The sequence below is a fragment of the Bactrocera dorsalis genome, unplaced genomic scaffold (genome assembly GCF_023373825.1).
Source record: "Bactrocera dorsalis isolate Fly_Bdor unplaced genomic scaffold, ASM2337382v1 BdCtg033, whole genome shotgun sequence".
Taxonomy (NCBI): domain Eukaryota; kingdom Metazoa; phylum Arthropoda; class Insecta; order Diptera; family Tephritidae; genus Bactrocera; species Bactrocera dorsalis.
In genome coordinates, this window is record NW_026038084.1 from 73916 (window position 1) to 89519 (window position 15604).

The window sequence follows — 15604 nt, forward strand, 5'->3', positions numbered from 1 at the left end:
CTGCCTTCTTTACTTTAGGCATAGGGCTAATAAGTTTAACGGCATGTGTGTTAGCTTCTAAGTTGATTCTTTCAATGCATTGAAGTTTTGGTAGTCGTAAATTATGTACTGTGATTTTACTACATGAAATTCTAAAGTTTTCAGCTTTATTATCATATCAATGGGAATATTTTCAAATCATACTTATTGTTCTTGCCCACGGTAGAATTTTGAAGAAAAACACATTATTAAAAAATCAAAATTTTATTTAACGCTTAACGGACTTTTCAGGTCTATTCCCTGGTAGTAAACAATGTTGAAATCTTACATTAATTACACAGATTTTTATTATGATCGACTAGACATTAAATATAGCTTTCTCTCGCATAGGGCTAATGAGATACAAAGTTCCTTAGTTGCCATACATATTCTTTTAATGTATTTGACTTTCGAGGTATTTTTCTGCGATTTCACCCTTCAAAGTTAAAATAAAGCTTTATAATATGTATATGTTGAAGTTTTTCCACTTTTTGTAACTATTCCGTGCACATCTCATATTCTGTCATCACAAATCTTGCCATCAGACTATGACGCCTCCGATTACTCAGAATTTGACTATTTTATCCAGTCTCTCTATGACGTACACTGCGTCATATGCGGGTATGGAAATTAGCAAGCCTTGTTAGATCTTGACGATTTGTTAATCAATGACATTAATCTAAACAAAATATTAAAGTATATATATTAAGAATGCTGATAAAAACATTTTTTGTGTATTGTAATTTTGTATATCAGTTTTTTTCGTATTGATAAATCATCCAATAATTTTCAGATGTCCCTATCATAAAATTTCATCAGTAAAATCTATATAAAAAAATCCAAATTCATATAACAAAAAAAAATTACCATTTTGTCTGCAATACATATTTTCCCAGTAGTATTCAGACGCTCTTGTAAAAAACCATCATAATTAGATATGTTAACACTTCATATATTACGATATGGCGCAGGTTTTTTAGGCATCTTTTACACAGAAATTTAAATTCCAACACCTGCAAGCAAAAAGTATTTGGTAATGAAAGCAATATATAATTAAATATATAACTCTGGAATTTTACGAGTCAGAAATTGATAAATCATACATTAATTTTCAGATGTCCCTATTATATTGTCATCACTAGTCACTAGAACCCATTTAATAATAATTTATATTTACCTAAATTGATAGAATATTGTAGAGCCGGAACATTGGTAAAGCTCCAGAAAATCTAGAACATACACATTATATCAGAAAACACTAATACTCTACACTTCCTCATTAAAGTAATTGAAAACGCATTTAAGTATTGCTTACCTTTAAAATTTTCCATTGTTTTAGGGTGCCACACAATTCTGCAATAGAAAATTGAATAAATTATAATGGCTTGTACTTAATCTAATAAAAAAAATTGAGAACTAACTTTTCTACATAACTTTACATCTACCATAACTACTTGCACCACGTGGAAAAACTTATTAAATGTGGCATACATATCTGATTATGGTTATACAATGTACATATCAGACTGTATGAGACACGTAATCCTCTAATTAGAGAAAACAATTTTTCATCGAAATAAAATCGTAGTAAAAATCGTTACTGAAGAATATAAAAATTCTGATAACTACGGATAACCACTTACACCAAGCAATCAGCAGGAGCAATATTTAATATGACAAATTTATCGAGTAAACAATTGTCTGTGGAACTGGTAAATAGTAAGAAAAAAACTACTAATTCATTTAACGTGGTAACATCAGAACACGTCATAATATCATGCCTGTCTTTAAGAAATGACAATCGAGAGCATATCGGAAAGAACAAAAGGGCACTGGCTGAATTATAATTTATATTGTGGCGACGCTTTGAAAATTAAAAAAAATAATCATTTTAATATAATAAGAAACATCTCGCAATTAATAGTCAAAAATAGGGAGTGAATAAGGAGAATTTAAAAGATTGTAATGGATCACGAATATGAGGGAAAACCTGACTTGGAGGTAGTTGCGAGAACATCAGGTGCTAATAACGTCAAACAAAATAAAAAATCTGCGCTTGATGATTTAGTACAAAGTGTGACTTTACATATTCGGAACCCTATAGCCCTAAGCGGCATAGTAATGCCTTTTGTTATTTTATATTTGGGCGCATTTTATGCTTGGATTTTTATTTACGGCGTTGATGTACACTACGAAGCCGGTCTTATCACAGTCGCTGTAATCGCTTTCATTCAGATTTTAGCCTTACTTTGTTGCTATTGGAGTGTTCATGTACTTACATTTCTTAATTGCCGCAATGTTAAAACACCAGGGGTAGGCGTTTTAGCTAAAGTCATACCCACAGCAAACAATGGGTCATCCCAATTAGTTCAAATAAACGGCATTAGATTAGCTAACGGTAATAAGCAGCTATATTTTATTTTTCAAAAAACAAAATATGTTTGGGATGAAGAAAGGAAAACATTTCGTGGAATAGCTTTTCCTGTACACGAAACCTTACGACATTATACGCGCAGTCGTGGACACGAAACTGAAAGCTCTGTTAAATTAGCTGAACAATTATATGGGTTAAATGAAATGAAAATGGTTGTACCAGAGTTCTATGAATTATTCATTGAACGTGCCACAGCACCATTTTTTGTTTTTCAAATATTCTCAGTGGCTTTGTGGTGTTTGGACGAATATTGGTACTATTCATTATTTACACTATTTATGATGATAATTTTTGAGTGTACTCTTGTTGGTCAACAACTTCATAATATGTCCGAGATAAGAAAAATGGGGAATAAACCATATGTGCTAAATGCTCTGCGGCAAAATAAATGGAGACAAATAAATTCTGATCAATTAGTTCCAGGAGATATTGTATCTATAACTAGATCACAAAACGATAATTTGGTTCCCTGTGACATCGTCTTACTTCGTGGTAATTGTATAGTTGATGAGAGTATGTTGACGGGTGAGTTTAAAGCTAGAAATATATATTATAAAAGGATATGTAAATGTAAGCATTTTATATTTAGGGGAGTCGGTGCCTCAAATGAAAGAATCATTAGAAACGTTGGATCATTTGGATAAAGAACTTGATATGGAAGGGGAAAGCAAATTGTTCATTCTTTTTGGAGGAACTAAAGTTGTTCAACACACCGCTCCTACAAAGGATGCATTGCGAGCCCCTGATAGTGGTTGTATTGGTTACGTATTACGCACTGGGTTCAATACATCTCAGGGAAAATTATTAAGAACCATTCTCTTTGGTGTAAATCGCGTAACCGAAAATAATCTGGAGACTTTTGCTTTCATCTTATTTCTTATGGTATTTGCTGTTGCAGCTGCTGTTTATGTGTGGATTAAGGGCACCGAGGATCCAGATCGAAGCCGTTATAAATTATTCTTAGAGTGCACTCTAATATTGACGTCTATTATTCCACCCGATTTACCAATTGAATTAACGTTAGCAGTGAATACATCGCTTATGCAATTGTCAAAACTCTTTGTGTTTTGCACCGAGCCATTCCGTATTCCCTTTGCTGGAAAAGTAGAAATTTGTTGTTTTGATAAGACTGGAACTCTTACATCGGATAATTTGATGGTTGAAGGGATAGTGGGATTAACAGATGACTATGTAGTTGTACCAATGGAAAAAGCTGAAGACATAACAATACAAGCTGTCGCGACATGCCACGCCTTAGTAATGCTTGACGATGGTTTGGTTGGAGATCCACTTGAGAAGGCAATGCTTACCGCGGCCGATTGGAGTTTAACGAAACAAGACACTGTTATTCCAAAACGAGGAAAATTAAAACCTCTTCGTATTTTTCATCGTTATTATTTCTCTTCAGCATTAAAAAGGATGTCAGTATTAGCTAGCTATTTGGAACCATTTAACAATGAAGTTTATATTGGCACTGTAAAGGGAGCCCCTGAAGTTATTCAGAAAATGTTAAAAGAAGTCCCTAAGAATTATGAAAAGGTAAGAGCTTGGTCAGATTGCGCCTCTGATAATATTCAAATGCTAAATAATATTTGATATTTGCAGACATTTCTTGAGTATTCTCGTCGGGGTGCGCGAGTTTTAGCGTTGGGTATAAAAAAGTTCGGCCCAATGGACGCGCAACGTGTCCGAGATTTGAAAAGAGAGGATGTAGAAAGTGATTTGACTTTTGCTGGTTTTGTTATAATATCATGTCCTATAAAACCCGATTCTAAATTTGTAATCAAAGAACTTATACATGCTTCGCACAAAGTTGTAATGATTACTGGAGATAACCCACTTACAGCTTGTCACGTAGCCAAAGAATTACGTTTTACACGTAAAAAACTACTAATTCTTACTCGTAACGAAAGCACCAATGAAAAGTGTATTGAATGGCAATGGGTTTCAATTGACACAGAGTCTGTTTTTGATCTTAAACACGAGTTGAAAGCTTTGCTGAGTGGAAATGATCTATGTATTACTGGAGAAGGCTTACAGTACCTCAGAGAACAAGAAAATTTATATTTATTAAAAATATTACCGTATATTACAGTGTGCGCACGCTTTGCACCTAAACAAAAGGAATATGTTATCACTTCTTTGAAGCATCTAGGTTATTACACACTTATGTGTGGTGATGGTACCAATGATGTAGGTGCCCTTAAACATGCCCATGTAGGTGTATCTCTGCTGAGTAATGGACCAATAAAACCTAAAAAGAGGCGTGATATCACGAATGGAACTGCATCAATTTTTTCTGATGCAGGTGCATATTTATCTGGTAATTCCGCTGTAAATGTTCGAAACCTAAGTGGCGTAAGAAATACTGTAACTGGTGCCTCCAATACGATGGAGCGTCTTACCGTGTCACAGCGTGATCGTGCTATGTTACGTCAGAGAGAAAACTTAAATGCTACACAAGCGCGGTTGCAATCTGAACTTAAAGATATATATGAGGAAACGTCTGTGGTAAAATTGGGAGATGCTAGTATAGCCGCGCCATTTACAAGCAAGACATCATCTATAGCATGTGGTACGTTGTACATAGTGAATAGAAACTGCTTTATTAATACTTTCCTTCTAATAGTAAATCACATTATCAAACAAGGACGTTGCACCTTGGTAACTACCCTACAAATGTTCAAAATATTAGCATTAAACGCACTCATATCTGCTTATTGCCAATCTGTTTTGTATATTGACGGAGTCAAATTTAGTGACATGCAAGCCACTCTTCAGGGTCTCTTTATAGCTGCTTGTTTTTTATGTATAACACGTTCAAAGGTAAACATTTATAACAAATAATCTTTAACGAATAATATTCACTCATCCTTTAAAATAATTAGCCGCTGAAGAACCTATCGAAAACTGCACCATTGCCAAATATATTTAACTTTTATAGTGTATCAACGATACTTTGCCAATTTGCCGTACATTTTGGCGCACTTTACTATTTAACACAAGAGGCAACAGAGCGTGCTCCTGAAAGGTAAGTTCATTTGTTTTAACTAACCTGTTAACATTACTAAGTTGTAGTTATCGTTACGCAAAAGAACAGGGAAAGTGAAACTCTATATAGATATGGATCCAGAAGAAAAGCAAACTTTTCAACCTAATATCATAAATAGCACTGTTTACATAATTTGTCTTGCTCTACAAGTGTCTACCTTCGCTGTTAACCACAAGGTAAAAAAAAGTAGCAATCTTAGTTATACAACTCAAAATTAAAATCTTAACAGGGGCATCCTTTTATGGAGAGTTTGCGGGAAAATCGTCCACTACTGATATCCATTTTAGTGTCAACAGGCTTAGTTTTATTTCTTTCTTTGGACATCTCATCTGAACTTACAGAAACTTTTGAAATTGTATCATTCCCCGAAGATGTAAGTACATTCAATAATATTGCTATAACTGATCAAAATGGTTTGCATAATAAAAATTGATGAACATTGTTTTTTCCGATATGCCAATTAATCTTTTTTTACAACTTAGTTTCGCAAAATGCTTGTTCTTGTTTTGCTGGCGGATACTTTAGCTGCTTTTGCCCTGGATAGAATGTGCTCATTCCTTTTTGGAGAAACAAGACGAAAACCAAAACTTGTCGATTGCTAAATAAAAATGCCTAACTAGAAATTATGTAGGTAATTCTTTTATTTGCAACAAAGACTTCAAGCTTCAAAATATACAATATTTATTTAACTTTACATTAAATGAATAAAATTTGAAAAATATTTAAGATTTACACAATTACCGTATATTTCAGTGAAAATTTTAACATTTTCATTTAATTCGAAATTTGAAATATTCGTTCAAGAGCTATAATGCTGTATTGTGTCTGATTGAATAAATATGTATTTAATAATTTGGTAATAGTGAAAACGAATTACTTGTTATATTTTCACAATTTACTCCAGTCATCTTCCATTTTTGAATCTTCCAATTGTTTGAACTGGATCAAAATAACCAAGTAAGTTGTTACAGCTGAGAAGATCTAATAATAAATATTAATTGACTACAATTGTACAAATTTATTGTTATTATAATACTTTACTTTGAAAAGTGTGGAGTTATCAATTATGAAAAATCCGTAAGCAGTGAATTGCACCTCTTGCTTAATACTTTTTGTTAAAAACTTATCCACCTACAGTTAAACTTTAATTATTATTTGCTCAATGAAAATTCTTTTTTTTTTTTGTTTACTATATTTTGATGATCTTTAGACGCCCCGTAGACACGAGCCAAAACTTGCGAAGTACCATTAGCCTATAGAGAAATAATAAATACGAAATTCAAAGCAATTAGTCACATACTTACGTATATACATATTTACCTCATCTGTGGCTTGTCCACAATTTTTTGACAGTAATGCCAAGACGCAAGTATGCATTGCTAGCCACACAAAGCACGTTTGTAACACATTAAAGGATAAGCGCTGTGTTGTTATTTGAACAAATAGGTTATAGGTAGTAGTGGTAATAGTGTAGAAAGCATAACCCATATATGCCACCAAAATCAAGCTGCAACAATCATTAATTGAACGATAGATCCGTAGCAACTTATTGTGCAGACGGTATATAAATAAAGATTCCTCAGGAAAAGAATCCATTGTAATAACATCCCTATCTCGTCCTGGTATACGTCGTAGCTTATGTTGCTCGCTATACGTATAACCTTTAAGGGTTGTGTTTATGTGAGCGAAACGCATCTTTAGGATTCTTAATAAAGCCGCCGTAAAAACAATGAAAATAGTTGCCATGCCATTTTGCACGGCGTAGATAAATAGAAATATATATGAGTTTACGTTAAGAGTATCTTTAACAGCTAAAACGCGTAATACGATTAAATACCATTGGCAAATACATATGCCCACAATGTACTTTAGTGAGAATCCACATTTATTTTTCAGAGTTTCTCGGAATCGGTCGAAGACATCTTCATCCACTTTCAATATTTCATTTAAGATTTTTATAAACAGTTTTGAATTTCTACCACAAATTATAACAGTCGCTGAATGAGATAACATACACAATAAATACTCAATCCATTTATTCACATTATCGGTATCACTGTAGGAGTAAAACAGTTGTCCAGTTGATCCAGGCGTTACAAGGTTATAAAGGTTGAATAAAGTGAAGGTTTGTACAACTCCTCGAATGAAAAATGAATAATAAATTTTTGGCTTTGTAGGTGGTCCAACTTCATAACTAGAAACCTCTTCGTAGATAGGTAACAGACCTGTTGCCTTCAAAACACATAATGTTATTCGCATGTCCTTAAAAATAGAGTTATGCGTTGGTGGCTGCCGCAAGAATTGATTTAAACCATTATGGTGGCGCTGTATTGGCGATGGCTTCACTTTGTTGGACGACATATTAATAATCCTAACTAGTAGTAGCTGCTAAAACTACTGAAACACTTTTAACTTTGAATTTTGATCAAATGTATACTTATTACATTTCACTCACAATATTTTTCGAATATATTGATTATCAAAAATCATAGATCACAGATAGTGACTAAAAGCTAATAACGGTAATTGATTTTATGCAATGCAACCCATTTAACAAATTAATATTGTTTTCGTGCTTTTTAATATGCAAAAGGTACGAGTATTAAAGGTAAAAATGTTATATCGGATATAAAAATATGCATTTATGTACCTATGCATATGTGGATAATTAAATAAAACGTAAAATTTATTTTTCTAATATAAGAAACTGGCGTAATACCTTTACATTTTTTTAGTTCAAACGATTCCCAATTATAATTTATGTCCACTATTGCAAACTCATGAACAATAAATTATACATACTTACATAGCATGTAGACCTTCTTTCGTAAATAGGTAAATAGGTATATCTCAAAGATTTGATATGTGTGTACATATGTTTACTGATTAATACAAATTACAAAGAAAATTTAAATCTCTCGCATACGTACTCTTATTGCTGACTGGATGTGCATACATTCTTACATATGTATGTATATGTACACATGTATCTACATTCATATGAACGTACATACGTATGTATATCATATGTATGTCAACTACACTCATACTTTTATTCTTGTGATGGAAATACAGTATAATAAAAATTAATCAAGGAATATGTAGATACCAATTACATTGGGATATATAATAAATTTAATGTTGTTATTAATCAGGTTAAGTGGTGTTTTAATGACTTCGTGCTCGTATTAAAATTTCCGTTCAATTCTAGATGCCATAGTTAGAGTGACTTGTTTACTTAGTTTCGCTAAGGAGTGTAATCGTTTGACAATCGCGAATAATATGAACCAATTTTAATACTTGGTAATAATTATATTTGTTAACTTAGGTAAAGAAAGACGAAATACTGCACTATTTTATGTATGCGTAGACATACTTACATACATATGTATACATACATACATACATATATAATATTTATTGCATTTCATAAGATGAATCGGTAAAAAGGAATAAATTCAATAGAAAATATGGTTGCTTCTTTGGTAATGTATTTAGCAGCACTCATTCCGCTGCAAAATAACAGCCACATTGTTAATGAGCCGTATTACCAATTACCCCGTTTTTGGACAAACACAGGCTTTTGTCCATATGGAGAAATCAAACGGGAGAGTTTGAAATCTAGTCTATTCTCTGAATCGGTGCAAATGAATTTGATGCACCTCGCAGCTCTACCAACTGGCGCATTAACACATATACGCATCCATTGGCTCTTGGAACTTGTTAAATTTATACAATATACTCAGGCTGGAGTGCCTGTTTATGACTTCTCCGACCTAGATGAATTCATATTAAACTTAAATGATTTAGGACTTTATCCAGTTATTGAATTTATGACTGATCTGGATGGTATTTTAATAAGCAATTCCGATATTATGAATGATATTTGGGAAGACTTCAGCTATCAAGTCACTAAGCGCTATCTAAGTATATACAATACATGTACATATATATTTTAAAAATACAAAAATGAGTTAACTTTGCAGATTTACTGGGTGCTAAGAATCTTGTTAAGTGGCGGTTTGAAACCTGGAATGAACCGGACATACACAATTATAATATATTAAATTTTACTGTAGAAGGTTGTTCGACTCAAAACTATTGTTTTAATATACTAAAAATTAATTTAAAAAAATATTCTCATAAGTAGGTTTTATCGAATACGCTATGGCCTTACGAAAAGGTATTAAATCAGCTGGTCGTATGTCTAATAAGCCATTAGATTTAACTCTGCGAGGACCAGCAGGTTTGTTTAAATCCAAAAGGAATCATCCGTTGTGCTGGTCGTTAATTAAAAGCTGCAACGACCAAATAAATGATTGTCCAATAAATGTTCTCACATATCATCGAAAAGGTCAAGGTCTTGCAACAGAGGTCTTAGAAGCATCTAGCAAATTATTAAAGAACATTTATGCAAACTATGATAATATTAAAATGTTACCAGTATCAAATGAGTAAGTTTCTGAAAAGGGAGATTTTGTACATACACATCGTTGTATGTAGATACACACATACATAGCCATCAAAGGTATTTTATTAACATAGAAACCACGAAAAGTTACCTTTGTACATTTCTAAGAAGAACATTTGTTATTAATTGAAAGACAAAATTTGAATAATGCTAATATGCATATGAAATGTATGTATGTATATACACACAAGTATCTATGCGCTTATTAAATCGGTTCAATTAGAAAATAATAAATAGATACATATGTATTCTATATTTAAAGTGAAGCGGATCCCATTACTGGTTGGTCCACCCCCCAGGATTTCTATGAGGATGTTCGTTATGCGACTAAACTCGTGTACATTGTATTTTTGCACTGGCATGCTAAATTAAATTATAGAGAATTCAAATATCTTGAAACAATCAGCCACGACAATGCTTTTATCAGTTATCATCCATTTGAATTCGCACAACGAACTCTTTTAGCACATTTTCGAATGAACAACTCACAACCAGTGCATTCACAATTTATACAAAAACCCGTATATGCAGCCTTGAGTATGCTTTCGAAACTAGCACCAGTTGCTGCCGATATTGAAGTAATTGCATTGAGTAGTCCAAACGATGTATTATGGCTTTTAAAAACAAGTTCCACCGGTAATAAACCCTTGTACGTAAGTTGGCTGCTTCTACCTCGAGAGAATACAGAAAAACTGGAAAATTTCACACTTCATCGGCAATTACCTTTTAAGTCAGGCTCTGTAGAGACTTTCGCGTTTGTGGTAGAATTACTAGAACAAAAAAAAACAGATCCAGCATATATTTGGCGGACTCAAGCTAGATCAAGACCCTTTCCCGACGCAATGGAGCGTGCAGCGATGCGGTACGCTCAAACCCCTCGATTACAAGCTTCTGGTTTGTTACTAATGCCTGAATTTAGTTTAAATATTAGTGGCTTACAGCTTCCATGGATTTTATTATTTCGCGTTTGTTCTAATTTGTCGCCCGTGCTGAAGCAACCCGAAGCACCAACAATTACAAAAATAACAATTGGCGAAATATTTATTTCTTGGCGTGAAGCTGCTAACACCACTAATTGTCTCAAAACCTATGAAGTTTGGTTTCAAGTAAATCAGACTGCGGAATGGAGTTTTATAAGTGAAAACTGGCATTTGCCTTATCCATCATTTCAATATGCTCCTATTAATGCCTGTGTTAACGGTAAACATGAAAGTCAATAATTATACTAGTGACGTTATTTATATATCAACCTTTATTTCTATTCTAGGATTCTTTAAGGTCCGCGCCATTGACTTCTTTAATAGAAAAAGCAATTTTTCCGATGCAATTGAATATATTGAAATGAGTGTCTAGATATATTTGTTTAGTTGTAAATAATACATTTAGTAAAAACAAAGTGTAAGAATTGTAAAAGAAAAGAAAAAAAGCAAATCGAAAATATAATGTAACTTAATTTTATTTAAATATTACTTCTACTTTATCGACGGTGAACTGTGTTAATGTACGTAAGTATAAATTTTCAGTGTAGGTTAGTTTAACTTTTTTAATATATTTTTGTAGCATTTTCATTAAAGGGAACGTGGAGTACAGAAGTATTCGGTTTAAATTTCAATAGTAACAACTAAAATACTTCCACATATTCTTTCGGGATATCTGCTTATTGGCATAAACTATTTATAAATTAAAGATTCGGATGCTTTTTTATACACCATGTGGATCTCAATATGGATATACTTTCATCTTACACATGCTTATTTTATATATTAAAGAAACAAAGCCGTACAAGGTATTTTCTTAATTGGCGTAGACACCGCTTACGCGATTATAGCCGAGTTAACAACCGCAACCGTACAAGGTATACCATTTAATATTCAATAATAAAAGATAAGTGAAAATAAATAACACATTTAATAATATTTATTCTATAATATACATAGGGCCGACCAACTAAGAATCCACTACCAACCATTTCTCTTCAATATGCTCTACTTGCTTTGTGAGAATAGGGTTTCGGACACGTAATTTGACTTCCAATTTACCACCAACCGCTTTTCGGCCATCCATTAACTGTTACAATCAGAAGATAAATGAAAGTTATTTGTTACAAGCTTTGTATACGTATTTAAACATATACATACATACGTACATATTTGATAATACCTTCAATTAATTTACATTTTCATTTCAATTTGTATAGTATACATATGTACGTATGTTTTTAATAATTTCGCATAACGACGTGTAATATAAGTATTTTGTTTTCGTGACTTACATTGAAAGTATCGTGTATATCACATTTCGTTTCAATGGGCTGTAATTTCACATTAACCGTTCCTATGAGTATATCTGAACGCAGAAAGCCTCTGAAACAACACATAGGCAGTATACGACTTAGTCCACGACAATCTATGCTGTATATTTATTTATACGTGAAGCATTATTTATAATGAAATTTTTTTCCATTTTTTTTTAATGTTATTAGTTAGTTTAACTCGCATTCAAGGTATTATTTTATTATTTTTTATACCTAAACACTTTTAACTTACCCGCGAGAGTATACTTCAAATTTTACATGGTGTCTCTTAAATATACGTTGGAACTGTCGGTTTCCGCGATTGATTTCAATCTGGAAATGTTGATCATAGTCTGGACTGTCATTATTCTTAATTACTGAGGTTTTGGCTTTAAATGTCTCATCCTGGAAAGATTGAATATGTTAAAGATAACAAAAAGAGGTAATTTTACTTACTTACATTCACCAAAGGAAATTCAATTTTGACATAAGTATCTACATCCTTTGGGTTAGGTACATTATAGTTGAGACCACGCACAACAATGATTTCCAATTCGTTATCGGAAAGGTCTGTGTTGCAGTGCACAATATTAAAGCTTCGCTTCTCATAGTGAAATTTGGGTAAACTGAGGTTTTTATGCTTCGAATAACGCACTAAGTCCAAATCTTTCTGCACGGTCAGTGCCAAGTTTTCAAAACGATTCATACCGGCTACATCTCCCATGGCTTTATGATGATCCCTATTGAATATTTAAAAAAGTAAATTATTTTTCATATAGTTTCCAAAAGTTACTACATTTTTTACCTAGTATTTTTGCACATCATTAATTGTTTCGCTAATTGCTCCTCAATTCGAATACCAATATCAGATAATTCATTTTCTGGGTCACATTCTTCTGTACTAACAATAGCAAATGATGCTTCGAGATTGTCACGTTGAGATGGTGGTAGTGGCAACTAAAAAAAATATTTGCATACTTTACTTTGCATGTATAGATATTACCGTAGCATACCGAAGTAAGATCTACTGGCAAACCGCTACTAGCCGCATTTAACAAAGCATCAAACCCTTTGTATATCTTAAGGTATTCCTTAGCCTGGTCAATTTCTCCGGCTTTCTTTGCCTCTATTGCTGCAATTTTGAATTCAGCTTGTCGTTCAAGAAGAACTTTCATCTGCTGCTCAGCTAAATTATTTTTTTGCTGATTCCCTGATGTTCGGGTAGTTAGATCATGCTTTTGCGGCGATGTTTGGGCAGTAAGTGATGTTGGTGTTTTCTCTGAAGATCCTGTATTTGAATTGGTTTCACCGTTTGGTGCTTCCGAATGTTTGGGTACTACAGTATCTACCGGATCATCGGAATTAATTGCGGAGGCACGTTCCGAAGGCAACGGGCTAAATCCTGGTGGAACGGGCAATTCTTCATATGCTACCGGTTTTCCAGCTTTATACAATTTAATCGCGTCTTCATATTGTTTCACAATGCGACCAAATCTTCGAGCTTTGCTAGAATTCCCTTCTGCATTTGCCAAATCTTGTACCGATTTATACTTGTCTAACCGTTGTTGAAGAGCTTCTTCCATAGTAAGCGACACGCTACTGATATCTTTAATACCAATATTGTCTGGGTTTTCACACGATTCACGTAGCGTAGGAAGTTCCTTATTGCCTTCTTCAGATTGTTTTTGCAATTTGGATAAAAAGTCCAAAAACTGATCTGGTGACGGAGGCATATCACTCAAATCTACCTCCTGGCCGTCTTCTGCCATTTTTATGACCATATCAAACTTTTTAACGACTTTGAGATACTGAATTGCCAGGCTCGTGTCCCCATTATGTTTTGCTTGGAGAGCCGCAGTTTTATATTGGTGTTGCCGCTCTCTCATTTTATTCAAGTTTATGGTTTTATCTGATTTTTCATTTAAAGGCATTTCTGGAGGAGAAATTGAATCTTTTCCTATATCAGATTTAATAAATGGCGGAGGTGGTGCGGGTCGTGAAGGCTCCCTGTTTGTCGAGTCGTCATCCTTTTGAGTCAGCGGCTTAACGTTTACCTCTGGTGGAATATCCTCTAATTTAACTTCTTTACCCTTATTGACTGCTTGTTGTAGCTCCAATAAAGTTTTAAGTGCTCTACCAAATCTTCGCACCTTTGCACTTTCTCCTGCTTCTTTAGCACTCGTTTCAGCCAATTTATACATAAGGATACGCTGCTGAATAAGCTGAAATATATCTGAGCTGGTTGTAGGCAAGAAAGTATCTTGCTCTCCATTGGGAGCACTAACTGTAGTATCTGGGAGTTGGCTTTCTGGAACTAAATCAACACATTTTTCCAATTCTGAAATGTTATTCAATTCACTTAGAAGTTCGGTGTCGTTTTCCAAATCTGCGTCATTTTCATCCTCGCTGTCAATGTCTCTCATACTTTCAGCGACCATTTTATCAAGATCATTAGTCTGTCCTCGTTTAATTTTGGGTTTGTGAATTTTACTCGTTCCATTTGTAATTTCAGCTAATTCATTTTCCAAATCACTATCATTTTCATCCATTTCCACATAACCGCCCGCTGGATCGAAGTCATCTGGAATTTCCGTTAGGCCAAACTAAGAGGGTAGGAACATAAGAATCGCTTTGATGACTCACTCAATTTGTAAATTGAATATAATTATATTACAAAAAGATTTATTTTACCTGTGATAAATCTTGAGTTCTTCTTTTATTCGTCTCCGATTTTTTACGTAAAAACATATTTGGGTATTGCTAAACTTTTAATTACTTACTCGTAAAGAAATTTAAACTGAGAAACTTAAAGTATTCTACAGATGCCGTCACTATTTTCTTCAGTCTACTTATTATTATTTGTTTTGAAGAACTTCACACAGAGAACGTACGTTCTCTGCCTTTTAAAGGCTCAGCTGATGTTGTACCGTGTTTTTTGTATTTTCTCTTCGCAAAGTAACAAAGCATAAAACGTTGAACATATTTGAACATTCTTATTACCACACTGTTCTCTCCTGCTAGAAGTTATATCTCGTGTTCGCATGCAAGGAAAGGCATTTCGTCAAAAAATAGTCAAGCAATGTAAAAATAAAGTAAGAAATAATAAGTACATTTTCATAATACTGAATTTAACATTTTTTTTAAATTAATATTTAGTTAATACTGTTAATTTGAAGAAGAATTATACCAAATGAAAGTTTTAAATTTAATAAAATCAAAATATCATTGTTCATATTAAATTAATTGCTATATAAAGATTATTTAAGTCTTTAAATATGAAATATTTTATTTCCAGAAATGTTTCTACTTTTTTTTATTTTCCACATAAATTTGTTC

General features: G+C 33.2%; 4 protein-coding genes and 1 long non-coding RNA gene across 10 annotated transcripts; 2 read left to right on the forward strand and 3 right to left on the reverse strand.

The window, feature by feature from the left end:
- Positions 1-224: 224 nt before the first annotated feature.
- On the reverse strand, positions 225-1575 carry LOC105229343 (uncharacterized). The gene is made up of 5 exons (XR_852713.2): positions 1440-1575; positions 1334-1371; positions 1196-1247; positions 886-1031; positions 225-697 (listed from the first exon to the last, which is right to left on the reverse strand). It is a non-coding gene; the product is annotated as an uncharacterized LOC105229343 (long non-coding RNA).
- Positions 1576-1736: 161 nt separating this feature from the next.
- Positions 1737-6377, forward strand: LOC105229344 (endoplasmic reticulum transmembrane helix translocase). The gene is made up of 8 exons (XM_011209579.4): positions 1737-2977; positions 3042-3991; positions 4058-5027; positions 5082-5278; positions 5341-5483; positions 5548-5680; positions 5734-5877; positions 5987-6377. The coding sequence occupies exons 1-8, from the start codon at positions 1984-1986 to the stop codon at positions 6104-6106; spliced, it is 3651 nt and encodes a 1216-aa protein (XP_011207881.2). The 5' UTR covers positions 1737-1983; the 3' UTR covers positions 6107-6377.
- On the reverse strand, positions 6245-7865 carry LOC105229347 (gustatory and pheromone receptor 32a). Of its 2 annotated transcripts, XM_019991446.3 has the most exons (4): positions 6825-7865; positions 6695-6757; positions 6546-6635; positions 6245-6485 (listed from the first exon to the last, which is right to left on the reverse strand). In XM_019991446.3, exons 1-4 carry the CDS (start codon positions 7863-7865, stop codon positions 6393-6395), a joined length of 1287 nt encoding a protein of 428 aa, XP_019847005.1. In that variant the 3' UTR covers positions 6245-6392. The 2 variants fall into 2 exon arrangements, 1 of the variants encoding a protein (XP_019847005.1); XR_007423511.1 differs by lacking the exon at positions 6245-6485 and having other exon boundaries at positions 6590-6635; positions 6809-7865.
- Positions 7866-8534: 669 nt separating this feature from the next.
- On the forward strand, positions 8535-11439 carry LOC105229345 (alpha-L-iduronidase). 3 transcript variants are annotated; one of them, XM_049461441.1, is made up of 7 exons: positions 8535-8659; positions 8716-8832; positions 8939-9431; positions 9491-9586; positions 9655-9958; positions 10238-11175; positions 11243-11439. In XM_049461441.1, exons 3-7 carry the CDS (start codon positions 8975-8977, stop codon positions 11326-11328), a joined length of 1881 nt encoding a protein of 626 aa, XP_049317398.1. In that variant the 5' UTR covers positions 8535-8659; positions 8716-8832; positions 8939-8974; the 3' UTR covers positions 11329-11439. The 3 variants fall into 3 exon arrangements, with proteins under 3 accessions (XP_049317398.1, XP_049317399.1, XP_049317400.1); XM_049461442.1 differs by lacking the exon at positions 8535-8659 and having other exon boundaries at positions 8670-8807; XM_049461443.1 differs by lacking the exon at positions 8535-8659 and having other exon boundaries at positions 8743-9431; positions 10238-10837; positions 10895-11175.
- On the reverse strand, positions 11407-15229 carry LOC105229348 (coiled-coil and C2 domain-containing protein 1-like). Of its 3 annotated transcripts, none has more exons than XM_049461440.1 (7): positions 15049-15229; positions 13282-14871; positions 13074-13225; positions 12729-13008; positions 12522-12673; positions 12248-12386; positions 11407-12042 (listed from the first exon to the last, which is right to left on the reverse strand). In XM_049461440.1, the coding sequence occupies exons 2-7, from the start codon at positions 14815-14817 to the stop codon at positions 11923-11925; spliced, it is 2379 nt and encodes a 792-aa protein (XP_049317397.1). In that variant the 5' UTR covers positions 14818-14871; positions 15049-15229; the 3' UTR covers positions 11407-11922. The 3 variants fall into 3 exon arrangements, with proteins under 3 accessions (XP_049317397.1, XP_011207891.2, XP_011207892.2); XM_011209589.4 differs by having other exon boundaries at positions 14960-15228; XM_011209590.4 differs by having other exon boundaries at positions 12248-12338; positions 14960-15224.
- Between the last annotated feature and the right edge of the window lie 375 nt (positions 15230-15604).

What these genes read in the sequence shown, in the direction of transcription:
- LOC105229344 (XM_011209579.4), top strand. Translation starts at nt 1,984, where the DNA reads ATGGATCACGAATATGAGGGAAAACCTGACTTGGAGGTAGTTGCGAGA. An exon ending in TGATGAGAGTATGTTGACGG is followed by an intron (nt 2,978 to 3,041) that starts GTGAGTTTAAAG and finishes TTTTATATTTAG; the next exon opens with GGGAGTCGGTGCCTCAAATG. An exon ending in GACATCATCTATAGCATGTG is followed by an intron (nt 5,028 to 5,081) that starts GTACGTTGTACA and finishes TCCTTCTAATAG; the next exon opens with TAAATCACATTATCAAACAA.
- LOC105229347 (XM_019991446.3), bottom strand. Translation starts at nt 7,865, where the DNA reads ATGTCGTCCAACAAAGTGAAGCCATCGCCAATACAGCGCCACCATAAT. An exon ending in GTGGACAAGCCACAGATGAG is followed by an intron (nt 6,758 to 6,824) that starts GTAAATATGTAT and finishes ATTTCTCTATAG; the next exon opens with GCTAATGGTACTTCGCAAGT. An exon ending in CTAAAGATCATCAAAATATA is followed by an intron (nt 6,636 to 6,694) that starts GTAAACAAAAAA and finishes GTTTAACTGTAG; the next exon opens with GTGGATAAGTTTTTAACAAA.
- LOC105229345 (XM_049461441.1), top strand. Translation starts at nt 8,975, where the DNA reads ATGGTTGCTTCTTTGGTAATGTATTTAGCAGCACTCATTCCGCTGCAA. An exon ending in ATGTTACCAGTATCAAATGA is followed by an intron (nt 9,959 to 10,237) that starts GTAAGTTTCTGA and finishes CTATATTTAAAG; the next exon opens with TGAAGCGGATCCCATTACTG. An exon ending in TATTAATGCCTGTGTTAACG is followed by an intron (nt 11,176 to 11,242) that starts GTAAACATGAAA and finishes TTTCTATTCTAG; the next exon opens with GATTCTTTAAGGTCCGCGCC.
- LOC105229348 (XM_011209589.4), bottom strand. Translation starts at nt 15,016, where the DNA reads ATGTTTTTACGTAAAAAATCGGAGACGAATAAAAGAAGAACTCAAGAT. An exon ending in ATGATGTGCAAAAATACTAG is followed by an intron (nt 13,009 to 13,073) that starts GTAAAAAATGTA and finishes AATATTCAATAG; the next exon opens with GGATCATCATAAAGCCATGG. An exon ending in ATATACACGATACTTTCAAT is followed by an intron (nt 12,043 to 12,247) that starts GTAAGTCACGAA and finishes TGATTGTAACAG; the next exon opens with TTAATGGATGGCCGAAAAGC.